We start from the raw sequence: 14,258 nt of genomic DNA, 5'->3' as shown, positions 1-14,258 counted from the left end.
TCTTTCTAGAGCCTTTTTTTTTGGTGATTTTAACCTCCCTTCCGACCATAGCCCGATGCACAAAGCAGATGTACTACTAGAAGGAATGCATGCATTGCTTGAACAATAGTCCAGCTCTGCTGCTGCTATTAATGCACAGCCTGATGCAGTAGCAAATGTGTCAAAGGAATGCCTATGTCACCAAACCTCATATATACCCTATGCCTGTGTCCCTCCGCAGCTTGAAACGGCAAAAATGGTGCCTTTAAAACACATTCCCAACCCCGCGATAAGCCCCCCCCCCCCAATCGCTACGGCCCTTCCTCTCGCCTTTCAAAAGAAAGCTTTTCTCATGTGAGCTCCGATCCTATGGGATCAACAGAAATTATGGAGGGGGGGGCCTGGAACCCGCTGAGCGGTGTGTTGGTCACCCTTTTTGTTAAATCGCTCTTTCCCCGATAAAAAAAACAGCACAGGGGGGCATCTGGTGGGGAGGCAAAACCATCCCAGACTTACCGGAAGTCTGCTGCTGGCTGAAGAGAAAACTGCTGTTTCCTGGACACATCATGGGCTGAGAAGCATGAGACGTAAGTGCTCTATACAGCCCCCAGTGGTGACATAGGCATGACAATGTTTACCAATTAAAGGAGACATAAGAAAATTTTAGAAAAAAACTCCTTACCTTTCTCGCCGCAGGGTTTTCTGTGGTAAACCAACAGACCCAATCTTCACCCTTCACAGTGGGTTCCGTTAAACCTTCAGGAGCTGGGGATCCTCGAGGAAACCCACAATCCTGGACCTGTAATAGCACTTCCGCCAGTAAAACTTTATGGCCTTAATACCAAAAAGTACTGGATCCCGGGGTCCAGCTCTCTAAAAAGAGAAGTGTTACAGGCAAGTCCTCATTTCTTCAGATATGAGGCCCGGGTACCATTCATTTTGGCCAAAAAGACACTTTGAATGGATCCGGTTTCATGGCTAGCCCCACAGCAAGGATTGCTCCAGTGGAGCCCAGCACAGCACATCTTTACTCGTGACCAACACCTTAGACACTGGTGAAAAAAACGGAGGTACTCCCACCATTGGGAGGGGTTATATAGGGAGTTCACTTTTTAATTTAGGGCGTGCCAGTGTCCATCACCTGAAGATTGGCCTATAACCCACATAGTAACTACTATGGCGCTGTGTCCTGTGATGTACGATAAGAAAATATTTTCTACTTTTAATATTAGGACACTTACTTGTGAAACATAGCTTCCAGGCCAGGTCCCTACTGAACATGCATGAAGCACGCTGAGCTCTGTTACTGGCCCATCAGCAGGGGAAGGCAGAGGGAGCTGGACTTCTGACGTACCTGGCGAGGTCTGGTGGAGGGGGGGGGGGGAAGAGAGAGAAAGGGAGAAAGAAAGAGAGAGTTTGGGAGGTACTCCGCTTCAAGTAGGACGATGAGTACAGATATCTGATAGTATGTGCTGCTCAGAAGATATATACCGTATATACTCGAGTATAGGCCGACCCGAATATAAGCCGAGGCCCCCAATTTACCCCCAAAAAAACTGGCAAACTTATTGACTCGTGTATAAGCCGAGGGTGAGACATGCCTGTCCATCCCTGTGTGTGTGTCCGTCCATCCCTGTGTGTCCGTCCATCCCTGTGTGTCCGTCCATCCATCCCTGTGTGTGTGTGTGTCCATCCATCCATCCATCCCTGTGTGTGTGTGTGTCCATCCATCCATCCATCCCTGTGTGTGTGTCTCCATCCATCCATCCATGTGTGTGTGTGTCTCCATCCATCCATCCATCCATCCCTGTGTGTGTGTGTGTCTCCATCCATCCATCCATCCCTGTGTGTGTCTCCATCCGTGTGTGTGTGTGTGTGTGTGTGTGTGTGTGTGTGTGTGTGTGTGTGTGTGTGTGTGTGTGTGTGTGTGTGTGTGTGTGTGTGTCCAGCCTACCTTTGTCCCGAGCCTCCGTCCCGTGCCTTGCCTCCTTGCCTCCGTCCCGTGCCGTGACTTGCCTCCTTGCATCCGTCCCGTGTCGTGCCGTGCCTTGCCGCCGCCGTCCCGTCCCGTGCCGTGCCTTCCCTTGCCTCCGTCCCGTGCCCTCTTCGTCGGCGGCCATTGTAAAGTTCAAAAGCTGCGCCGCCGCCTTCGCCTGTGATAGGCGGAACACTGAATTTCCCAGCAGCCTGTGTTCCGCCTATCACAGACGTCGTATCATCCTCGTCCGTAGTACGAGGATGATACGATGTCCGTGATAGGCGGAACACAGGCTGCTGGGAAATTCAGTGTTCCGCCTATCACAGGCGAAGGCGGAGCCGGAGGCGCGGCTTTTGAATAGAATGGCCGCTGTCTGTCTGCTCGACACGCTGATCGAGCGGGCAGACAGCGATGACTCGAGTATAAGCCGAGGGGGGCACTTTCAGCCTCAAAAAAGAGGCTGAAAATCTCGGCTTATACTCGAGTATATACGGTAGTTAGAATTTTGCGAAAAAAATTATTAATATATATATATTAATTACACACACACACACACACAGATATAGATATAGATATAGATATAGAGAGAGATACACACACCTCAATCAAACCCCAAACCACTGTTCAGGTTTAAACTCATAACAAGGAAAGCTTTATTTAAAATTACAAAAAAAAAAATATATATACCTTATAAAGCAAATAGTAGAGGCCAATTGTTAAATGTAAAATGCTAGTGGTTACAAACTATAAAAACATTTACAATGTAGAAAAAAAAATTCAATATTAAAAACAAATCTGGAATTGTTCAGAAAAATAAATGCAAGATACTAAAAACGTTACATATTTATATAAAAACATATCACAAATTATACCTAAAAGTGAAAAAAAAAAAAAAAGAAAAAAAAAAAAAAGGCACCTACTGTGTATTTACTGTAGAACTGAATAAAGTTGTGCATGTAGGTTGTTGTGCTATTACTGAAAAAGTGAAAACTGAGGATAGTAGTAGGAATAGGTGGGTTCATTATACACACAAACATGACTTTAATATGTACAAACTCATAATAAATACTTAAAAAGGAAAATTAAATATTTTGAGGTTGTCTTAGTATATGTCACTTTCAAAGAATTCATCAATAAGGAAAAGAGGCACGTGTGAAAGAGGATTTTTGTACTCACCATAAAATCCTTTTCTCTTTAGTTCATTGATGGACACAGCTCCATTAAACTTTATCGTAGAGTTAATACGCCACCTTCAGGAGAGGACTAGGCAGAACATGTAATACATGTGAAAAACAGAACTGTACAGTTCCGCCCAGGGGGTGGTCCCTCTGGCTATAACCCCTCAGCCTGCTTCCTGCAGCTTAGTATGTCAACAAGCAGTAGAATGTAAACTATAGGAGGGGTGGGTGCTGTGTCCGTCAATGAACTTCAGAGAAAAGGATTTTATGTTGAGTACAAAAATCCTATTTTCTCTTTTATTCATTGACAGACACAGCTCCATTAATCTTGCCCGTAGGTATGTCCCCAAGCAGTGTTATAATGAGGGGTGGAAAGAGCAAACATAACTTCACCCACAGCCAGAGATGTTCCTCAATGGAGGAGTCACCATCTGAACCGACCGCATTAGAACTTGTGGCCAACATATGCGTCAGAATGCATTGGCAACCAAAATGTAACTTTCTCTAACCAGAAGAAAAAGTGTAAATTGCAACGATTACACGGCTGCCTGCAAAACATTGCAGCCAAAGCAAGCATCAGAAGATGCACTTACATCAATTTTGTAGATCTTTGTGAAAGTGTGAACGGAAGACCAAGTGACCACCTTACACACCTGGGATACAGACGCTTGATGTCGGAAAGCCCAAGAGGTCTCAATTGCCCTGGTGGAATGGGCCTTGACAGGAAAGGGGGGCAACCGCCCCTTCAAGGCATAAGCCTAAACCACGATCAGTCTGATCCACCGTGAGATGGTGGTCGATGAGACCGCCAGTCCTTTTTTCGGACCAGCTACCGAAACTAACAGAGAATCTGACTTCCGGAAGGGAGCCGTGGCAGACAAATATACCTTTAGGGCCTGGACCACGTCCAGGGAATGGAGGGCTCCCTCCTTAGGGTGCGTCGGCTTAGGACACAGAGATGGTAACACAATGTCCTCATTGAGATGGAAGGCCGAAACCACCTTCAGAAGAAAAGAAAGTTGTGGACGCAACACCACCTTATCCTTGTGGAAAACCAAATAGGGCAAATTGCAAGACAAGGCCGCCAACTCAGAAACACTCCTGGCAGATGTAATAGCCCCTAGAAAGACCACTTTCTGAGAAAGAGTCAACAAGGGAATGTTCCTGATGTTCTCAAACGGTGGTTTCTGAAACGCCGATAGCACCAGGTTCAGATCCTATAGGGGTAGAGGTGGTCGCACCGGAGTGACTACCGGTACATGCTGAACCCCTTGCATAAAGGTGTTCACCAATGAGCGAGACGCCAGGGGTCATTGGAAAAAAAAAAAAAAAAAAAAAAAAAAAAAACAGCCAAGGCTGATATCTGCCCCTTGATGGTGCTTAAGGTCAGTATCTTAGTCCACTCCTCGCTGTAAGAACAGCAGGATCCTGGAAACTGAATAGGTACGCGGACGCCACCCCATCTCCTCACACATGGAGATATAAGCCTTCCACGTACAATGGTATATCTTCCTAGAAGAAGATTTCCGTGCCCTCAGCATAGTGGAGATTACAGAGTCCGACAGACCTCGGTTCCTTAGCCCCTGGTTTTCAACAGCCATGCTGTTAAAACCAGCGACGGTAAAGCAGGATGGAGTATCGGGCCTTGCAATAGGAGGTCTTCTCGCATCAGCAACCACCAGGGAGCATCTGCTACCAGGCACACCTGGCCAATCCAGAGTGATCATTATCACTGGAATCCCCTCGGCCTCCACTCTGCGAAGCAGACACGGCAACAGTTCGAGCGGAAGGAAGGCGTAAATCAGCCGGTACTGCCCCCATGGCGCCACCAACATGTCTGACGCATCCGCACAAGGATCTCTTGTCCTGGACACGAACCTCCGCACCTTCTGGCGTGCCACACCGCAGGCAAAGAAGCCTGAACACCTCCGGATGCAATGACCATTCTCCTGGGTCCAGCATCTGGCGACTTGGATAGTCCTCCTGCCAGTTTTCTACTCCCGGGATGTATATGGCCGAGAGGGTACACGTCGCTCTGCCCACCGAAGGATGTGAGCGACCTCTTGTGCTGCAGCCCAGCTCCTTGTTCCTTCTTGATGGTTGACATATGCCATTGCTGTGGCGTTGTCTGACTGTATCCTGGTCGTATGCCCTCGTAGCCTCATTGACCATGTGGAGAGACATAGCCTGATCGCTCGAATCTCGAGCGCACTGATCGGTAACTGGGATTTCTCCCTCGACCACAGGCCCTGGGTTGACTTTACTCCCAGCCCTCCACCCCAGCCGGTTAGGCTGGCGTCTGTTGTGATCACTGTCCAATGAAGAGGCAGGAACGATTTCCCAGACCGAAGGGTCGGAGACCTCAGCCACCAGTGAAGAGAGTCTCTGACTAACTGGCTCACCCAAATCTGTCGATCCCGGGATAACGGAAATTTGTCCCATTTGGACAATATCTCCCTCTGCAAGACTGGTGTGAAATTTGGCATACGGTACCATCCCGAAAGAGGCCACCATGAGGCCCAGAACTCGCATGCACAAAACGCAAAGGCGACCACATGTGGTTCATCAACAGCTTCACCGTGGCTCTGAGAGTCTGTAGTTTGTCTGAAGGGAGAAACACTCTCGCTTCCACGGACTAAAGCAGTAAACCTAGCTACTCCAGGCGCTGAGTCAGCACTAGTACCGACTTTGAGCTTCAACACCCACCCAAACTCCTGTAGAGTTTGTATGGTGATCGCCACATCCTCCCTTAATTGAGGTGGAAACCGCTCGCACAAGGAGATCATCCAGGTAACCCACGATTGTGATCCCACGTTGTCGCAACAACGCCAAAATCTGAGCTAATACTTTGGTAAAGACTCTGGGTGCTGAAGCTAGACCAAAGGGGAGAACCACAAACTCGTAGTGCTCTTCCCCCCTATTTCCAAAGATGCCAGGCAGTCCCCATGATGGAGTGCAGAGACTACAGAGCGAACTTTTTCCTTTTTGGGGACAACAAACAGATTGGAGTAGAATCCCTGAAACCTTTCCAGTTTTGGAACAAGCACCATCACTCCACGGCTGAGCAGGTCCCTTACTGCCCCAAACAGGGCCTCCTAGCGAGCCGGGAGTAAGGGTATATTGGAGGGGAAAAAAAAATCTGTTTGGTGGCCAAGAGAGGAGCTCTATCTTGTAGCCTGATGAAATCAGTTTGCAGACCCATTGGTCGGACAGCCGGGAGGCCCACCGAGGTGCAAACTCCCGAGGGCGACCCCCCACCCGAGTGTCTGCGGCGGCGGGGCAAACCTTCATGAGGTAGTACTTTTGCTCGCAGGCTTGTGAGACCAGGGACGCTTTTGTCCCTCAGCAGTCGCCCTGTCGGACTGGGAGCATTTATCTGAAGCCCCGGGTGGACTTTTGAGCGGAAAAGGAGGGCCCTTGCCTTTGGCGTGGCTCCTTATCCTTCTTGGACTGTGGGAGCAATGTGCTCTTCCCACCTGTGACATTCTTACTAATGTCATCCAAACAGCTACTCACCAAGGAAGGGCAAATCCGTTAAGGCTTTTTTAGATGCCTGGTCCGCAGACCAGACTTTCAGCCAGATCAGGCACCGCAGCACCACTGCTGATACCGATGCTCTGGAGAGCAGGGGAGGTGTATCCAGGGCCCCATCACAGACATACTTAAGGCCGTGTACCAACTGGTCTGCTAGTTCTACGCAGACTGGAGGGGACTGCTACTTCTCCAATTCACGATGCAAAAATTTTGCCCACTCAGTAAGGGTCTGCGACACTAATGCCGTGGCCAGTACTGTCGTAGTGATGACCCCACTACCGTAAACATGGACCGGGCCACTGCCTCGGCCCTCCTGTCGGTAGGGTCCTTAAATGCAGGAGCCCCTTCTACCGGGATTGTGGTTACTTTATTTAACCTGGATACTAGGGGGGTCCACAATCAGGAGCCAACCATTTTTTTTTTAAGGAGGCTCTCTTCAAACCGCACCGCCATTCTTTTTGGGACCCAAAAAGGTCCGTTGCGGGCTTCCCTATTCCTTGTATATGAACTTATCAAAATAAGTCAGATACGGAAACACCTTAGGTGTACGAGCTGGCTTCCGGGACCCAAAGGGGACCACCACCTCAGCAGAGGATCCTGCTACATCCTGCATTTTCAGGGTATCACGCACAGCAGTGATAATTGCTCCAACTAGCGCTTTTTCCTGCGTGGACCCGGAATCATCTCACTGTCCAATCGGTCCTCGTCAGTTTCCTCTGACATCAGAACAGGGGCCGCCAGTCACCGTGGGGCCCAGAGTCTGAATCAGAGTTCTCCCCAGGCAGGGGCCATTTTTTTTACTGCCCGCACACCGCCTCCACCCTTACAATGAACGTTTCAAGGAACGCCAACACAGCGTCCTAAGGCACTGCACTATTTGCAGGTGAGCAATTGCAGGTAGGTCTGGGGAAGAAACACAAGCTTCTGAGGCCATGTTGACCCACCCTGTCTACCACCCTTGGGGACATAGGACAAGGTGCTCAATCCCACCCTCCTAGCTGCTAACAGACTGAGAGGCCCCACCACAGGACTCACCACCCTGACCGAGTGCTGTGCCGTGCTGTCACTGATCGCTGTGTCAGCTCACAAGTGTCCAGGAACCAAAACCACTCTGTTCTGAGGCACAGGAACCAGCGCTGGGGAGAAAAAAAACCACGCTGAGGCTACAAGAAAATGGCCACCACCCGTCCTTGTATAGCAAAAAAACAGGGAAAATGGCTGCCGGACTCCGAGAAAATGGCCGACGACCATGCTTCCCATAGAGGCCAACAGAAAATGGCTGACAATCATGCTGTATACAGAGACTACACAGAAAATGTCATTGGTCAGCGCTATGGCGGCAGCACATGCAAAGCCCACAGACACCAGTAGAGACACAGATAACAGCATATGGACACAGACAGCCAGCACAGCCCCTGGAGCCTGAGGGGCATGTCGTGGCTGACCCAGCACATAGCTAGAGCCCACACACGTTCGATGGCCAGGCTGGGGAGACTAGGATCTATATTATCCAGCTTGTCACACCAGCCGGCTGTTGATAGATCACAGGATCAATATCGTGTGCAAAAGGCAAAATCCAGAAAAAAAATCCCCAGGACCAATGGTCCCGGCAGGGAGCCTAGGTCCTTCTTCACTAGGCAGAAAAAAACTGAGCTGCAGGAAGCAGGCTGATGGGTTATGGCCAGAGGAACCACCCCCTGGGCAGAACTGTACAGTTCAGTTTTTACACATGTATTAAAGTTCTGCCTAGTCCTCTCCTGAAGGTGGTGTAATAACCCTACGGTCAAGATTAAAGGAGCTGTGTCCGTCAATGAACGAAAGAGAAATAAAAAAAAGTCAGTCTTTTTATTCAAGCTCATTAAAAAAGTAGTTCGGTCAATAGTGGTTATATTGCAATCTCAGTATAATCCCATTGGCAAATTAATTGCCGTAAGACTGAAAATAGAAAGTACAGTTTCAAATAATATACGGCACTTTGTAATTTTAGTGTAATAACAGTACTGTGTTTATTTAAAAGCAATATGAACCCTTCATCTGAGCGGTACTCACAGCAAATAGTGTTCATTACTATACTCTAAGAAAAAGAAAATATATATCATAAAATGTCAAAATTAGTCCAGAGCAAAATGCTATTGTAATAAAAAAAAAAAAAAAAAAAAAATAGAAAATCTGTTCCTATGCTACTTAGGACTGGTTGTCCCCTCCTGAGGTATTGTGATTACAGAGGCACAAATAGCTATTTCTTCATACTGTGGTGGTGGCTCATTGGGACTGTGCTGTGGCTCGCTTACTCTCACACCCCTTGTTCCAGTGGCTTCTTCATAAGAAGGTGGTGCGTCGCAATTCAACGAAAATCCAGCTGATAGCGTATCTGACCGCACATCATAATCAGTCAATCCGCTGGGGTTCCCAGCCCTTTCAAAAGTATCCTCCATTGCACACAACACATTAGAATGATGCTGAGCGTGACTGGAAACTCCTTCATCTAAAGTCTCAGCTGTATTTTCCCTCGCACCTCTGTTGGCATATGCAGTTCTCCGGCATGCTTTGTTTCTGAATACACACTTCCACAATAGCAAGAGAACCAGAGCAACAACAAAAAAGACTGTGATTAAAGGGAAGGCCAGGTAAAATGGATACCAATTGCTGTCCGAGCTCGAGTCCCCATGTCCTTTGGTGTACTCTTTCCAAAACTCTTTCTGAGGAAAAACAAAAATAAAGAAAAAAAAAGGTAAGTGTTGGAATTTGCAATCTTCATCTTATCAAGCGAAAAATACATTTTCAGAAAAGGAACTAGATCAACTACCTCTGTTCACAAAAAGAAAAAAAAAGTTTTTTAATGCAGCCCTATTTCTTGAACAGTATTTGTAGATGTGTAGGGGAGTGGTGTTAATAAGAATTTGAATAAGATTTTAATTGAATTCTAAAACTTAATTCTTAAAGGGGTTGTAAAGCTTTGCGTTTCACCTTAATGCATCCTATGCATTAAGGTGAAAAAACAAATTGCAGTCATCCTACCCCTGCCCCCCCCCCACCCGAGTCCCGAATCTCCTTGGGCGTGATCCCGCATTGCTTTCCCCAAGCTCTGATCAGCTCTTCATTGGATGATTTATAGCAGCGCAGCCATTGGCTCACGCTGCTGTGAATGATGCGGTGCTCCAGGGGGGCGGGACCGAGGCATTCAATTGGCAGCTATGGCCGCCGAGTGTATCACACGGGAGTGCGCCTGCAAGATAACCCCCTCGGGAAAGCTTCCCAGAGGGGTGTTAGCTCTTGTGGGGAGGAGCCGCGAGAGCCTCCATGGGACCCCATAAGAGGACGATTGGGGCCACTCGGTGCAAAACGAACTGTTGAGTTTCCATTGGTTCTTCCTTGTCCCCTACCCCCTTTATGACCAGGCTAAGAGGGGTGTCCTTAGCTATGTTAAAAGTGTATGTTTGGCACTTAATAAACCATTTATGCTCTGGATGTTTAACCCTCAACACCTTGTGGCTTGTCACGTGATTGAGGGCTTAAGGGCTGGTTATGGCAAATCTGCAGTCTGCGGGTGCGTTTGGAGGACAGGAGACACAGGTCTGGCGGAGATGCCCAGCAGTGGTATCCAAGATCCGTCACACTCCCATTCTTGGGTCCCAGCTTGCTTGCTGTGTGTGTCTATTCACACATGGAGCCATGGCTCAGCCCCGCCCCCTCCATCTCCTGATTTGCTCGTTAACTGTAAAGCTGAAGATGCACAGGGCATCTCCTGTGCATCTTCAGATCACCCTGCAGATTTTCAATCAGATTCAGGTCTGGGCTCTGGCTAGGCCATTCAAAAATGTTAATCTTCTGGTGAAGCAATTCCTTTGTTGATTTTGCTGTATGCTTTGGGTCGTTGGCATGCTAATAGATGAAGAAGTTCTTCTTCATGTTCAGCTTTCTAGCAGAAGAGTGAAGGTTTTGTGCCAATATTGACTGGTATTTGGAACTGTTCATAATTCCCTCTACCCTTGACTAAGGCCCCTGTTTCAGCTTTAAAAAAACAGCCCCAGAGGATAATGCCACCACCATGCTTCACAGTGGGTATGGTGTTCTTTTGGTGATGTGCAGTGTTTTTGTACTAAACATATCTTTTGGAATTATGACCAAAAATTTAACCTTGGTTTCATCAGACCAGAACACATTTTCCCACATGCTTTTTGGAGACTTTAGATGTGTTTTTGCAAAATTTAGTAGGGCCTGGATGTTTTTCTTGGCAACAAAAGGCTTCTGTCTTGCCACTCTCCCATATTCTTCATATGGCTGGGCTATGGGGTAGATTGTCACATGTGCCATACAGCCAGTATTTGCTAGATATTCCTGCAGGTCCTTTAATGTTGTGGTAGGGCTCTTGGCAGCCTCCCTGACCAGTTTTCTTCTCGTCTTTTCATCAAGTTTGGAGTGACGTCCAGTCCTTGGTAATGTCACTGTTGTGCCATATTTTCTCAACTTGATGATGACTGTCTTCACTGTGTTCCATGGTATATCTAATGCCTTGGAAATTCTTTTGTACCCTTCTCCTAATACCTTTTAACAATGAGATCCCTCTGATACTTTGGAAGCTCTCCGCGGACCATGGCATTTGCTGTAGGATGTGACTAACAAAACGTCAGGAAAGACCTACTAGAACAGCTGAACTTTATTTGGGGTTAATCAGAGGCACTTGAAATGATGGCAGGTGTGTACTGACTCCTATTTAATATGAGTTTGAATGTGATTAATTCTGAACACAGCTACATCCCCAATTATAAGAGGGTGTGCACACTTATGCAACCATATTTTATTTTTCTCCCCCCCCCCCCCCCCCAAAAAAAAAAAAAAAAAAAAAAAAGATTTCAGTTTTTCAATTGAGTTGTACAGTTTATAGGTTACGTTAAAAATAGGTGAAAACGTTCTGAAATGATTTATCTTGGTCTTTTTTTTACATCTCAGAAACCTGACATTTTAACAGAGGTGTGTAGACTTTTTTTTTATCTATCTCTCTCTATCTCTATCTATATATATTAGAGGTCGACCGATATGGGTTTTCTCCTGCCGATATTTAGAAATCTCGCTGCCGATGGCCGATAAGTAATGCAGATTTTTTTTGGGCCGATATGTTAGGCCAATTTTTAATTTTTTTTTCCTTCCCACCCCCCCCCCCCCCCCCCTTCATCTCATAAAATCTAACAGACACCTTTCACACTGGGGCATTTTTCAGGCGCTTTTGGGCTAAAGATAACACGCAGAAGAGCGGAAAGAACATGGAGAAGAAATCCCACCGAGGAAAACCTATTTAACTACAAAGGTCTGACAGAGAATTATCGGAAAGCAATCTTCAAAGCCAAAAAGGACCACTTCTCATATACAATCTCTACGGCCGCAAACCAACCACGGGAATTGTTTAAACTGGTTAATCAATCAATGAATCCGGTGTGCCTAGAACCCCCAGAAAGCGAATCCCAGGATTACTGTGACAAACTGTCAGATTTTTTCATCGATAAAGTCAAAACCATCAGGGAAACAATTTGTCAGAAGAAAACATCCGACCCCAGCCAGCAAATACATAAAGAGGATGTCTGCACCAACATACCGCAACCGCCGAAATTTTCACTATCCCCAATTACCGTAGACACCGCAAAAAACATCATTAATAAACTGCGTGACAGTACCTCACCTATTGACATCATCCCCACAAAACTACTGAAAGAATGCTCCGACATCGTGGCTCCAACCATAACCCACCTCATAAACCGATCATTCCACGAAGGGATTGTTCCCAGCATCCTCAAACAAGGCATTGTCAAACCTCTACTCAAGAAACCAAACCTGGACCCTCAGGATCCAAACAACCGTAGGCCAATTACAAGCCTCAACACCATTTCTAAGATCATGGAGAAAGCTGTAGTACATCAGCTACAACTTCACCTGGATACTCACAAACTCCTGGACCCGCTGCAATCAGGCTTCCGCCCGGGTCATGGAACAGAAACAGCTCTCCTCAAGATTTGGGATGACGCCCTCGAAGCGGCAGATGACGGAGAGCCGTGTCTCCTCGTACTGCTAGACCTAAGTGCAGCGTTTGATACAGTAGATCACAATACTCTACTCGTCCGCCTCACAGAAGTAGCCGGAGTCCAAGACATAGATCTCCAATGGTTCGCGTCCTTCCTAGGAAATCGGTCACAGACAGTGAAACTAGGAAAATTCCTCTCCGAAACTCGGGCAGTCACCTGTGGAGTCCCTCAAGGCTCTCCATTGTCACCCGTTCTCTTCAACATTTACATTCGCCCACTCCTTCAAATCATCAGATGCTCAGATCTCTGCTTCCACTCTTACGCTGACGACACGCAACTTTATTTCCGGATCAATGGAAAAAAAGATCACCAACAACAACTTGAAAACTGCCTCAAATCAATAGAGGACTGGATGACCACCAACTCCCTCCAGCTGAACCAATCAAAGACAGAGCTTCTTATCTTACACCCAAATCATAAGCCCGCAACCAAAACCTCCTGGTCTCCACCAACCGTCTTTGGGCAGACTATCTCCCCAAAGACCAAAGCGAAGAGTCTCGGGGTTATTTTAGACGCACAAATGTCAATGGATGCGCAAATAGGAGCAGTAGTCAGTGGATCTCACCATCTGCTGCACATGCTTCGCAGACTCATCCCTTTTATCCCAAAGAATGACAAAGCAGTGGTAGTTGGAACAATCATTAATTCACGACTGGACTACGCAAACTCGCTTTACATAGGATTACCACAATATCAACTTGCGCGATTACAACTGATCCAAAACACGGCGGCAAGGCTGATAACAGGAAAAAAACCCTGGGAATCCATTTCTCCTTCACTGAGGAGCTTACATTGGCTAACCGTAAAAAATCGGATCACGTTCAAGACCCTTTGCCTCACCCACAAATGCGTGCATAGAGAAGCTCCGCAATACCTAATGGAGAAAATAAATCATTACACACCAAACCGCAGTCTTCGATCAGCCAACAAAAACCTCCTCCTCGTGCCCAAAGCCCGGTATAAATCCAAGGGGGATTGGAGATTCGCTGTCCAAGGGCCTCGGCTATGGAATGCTCTACCAATCAACATCCGCCTGGAAGAAAATCACCTGGCTTTTAGGAAAAAACTCAAGACCTTCCTCTTTTAGCAGATGATCAAAGCTCGCCACAGCGCCTAGAGGCGATTCAGTTCGCATTGTGCGCTATATAAGTATTTCATTCATTCATTCACCTGTAAAGTGCCTGCAAAACAGCTCCCCTGCAGTCTGTGTGAAAGCCCGAGTGCTTTCACACAGAGGTGATGCGCTGGCAGGACGTTAAAAAAAGTCCTGCAAGCAGCACGTTTGGAGTGGTGTGTACCGCTCCTCCACCATTCCTGCCCATTGAAATGAATGCGCACCACTGCCAAAGCTCATGCAATGCGCTTTGGCAGCGGCGCTTCACGGGTGTAATTAACCTCTTCGTCGGCTGCTAGCTGGGTTATAAGTGCCCCGCTAGCAGCCGAATAGCGTCGCTAAAATGACGGTAAAGCGCCGTTAAAACTAGCAGCATTTTACCATCAACGCCTGCCATGACA

General features: G+C 47.2%; 1 protein-coding gene across 2 annotated transcripts in view; it reads right to left on the bottom strand.

The window, feature by feature from the left end:
- Window positions 1–2,580: 2,580 nt before the first annotated feature.
- PRRG1 (proline rich and Gla domain 1) overlaps window positions 2,581–14,258 on the bottom strand; it is a 68,109-nt gene continuing 56,431 nt past the window's right edge. For both annotated transcript variants that reach the window (XM_077482578.1, XM_077482577.1), the window contains one exon: window positions 2,581–9,368. In XM_077482578.1, coding sequence (XP_077338704.1) covers window positions 8,850–9,368 — 519 coding nt within the window. In that variant the 3' untranslated portion in view covers window positions 2,581–8,849. The remainder of the gene's footprint in view (window positions 9,369–14,258) is intronic.

The sequence above is a fragment of the Lithobates pipiens genome, unplaced genomic scaffold (genome assembly GCF_037356315.1).
Source record: "Lithobates pipiens isolate NorthernLeopardFrog02 unplaced genomic scaffold, aLitPip1_a1.2 Scaffold_16, whole genome shotgun sequence".
Classification (NCBI taxonomy): domain Eukaryota; kingdom Metazoa; phylum Chordata; class Amphibia; order Anura; family Ranidae; genus Lithobates; species Lithobates pipiens.
This window is presented reverse-complemented; position numbering and strand designations above follow the sequence as displayed.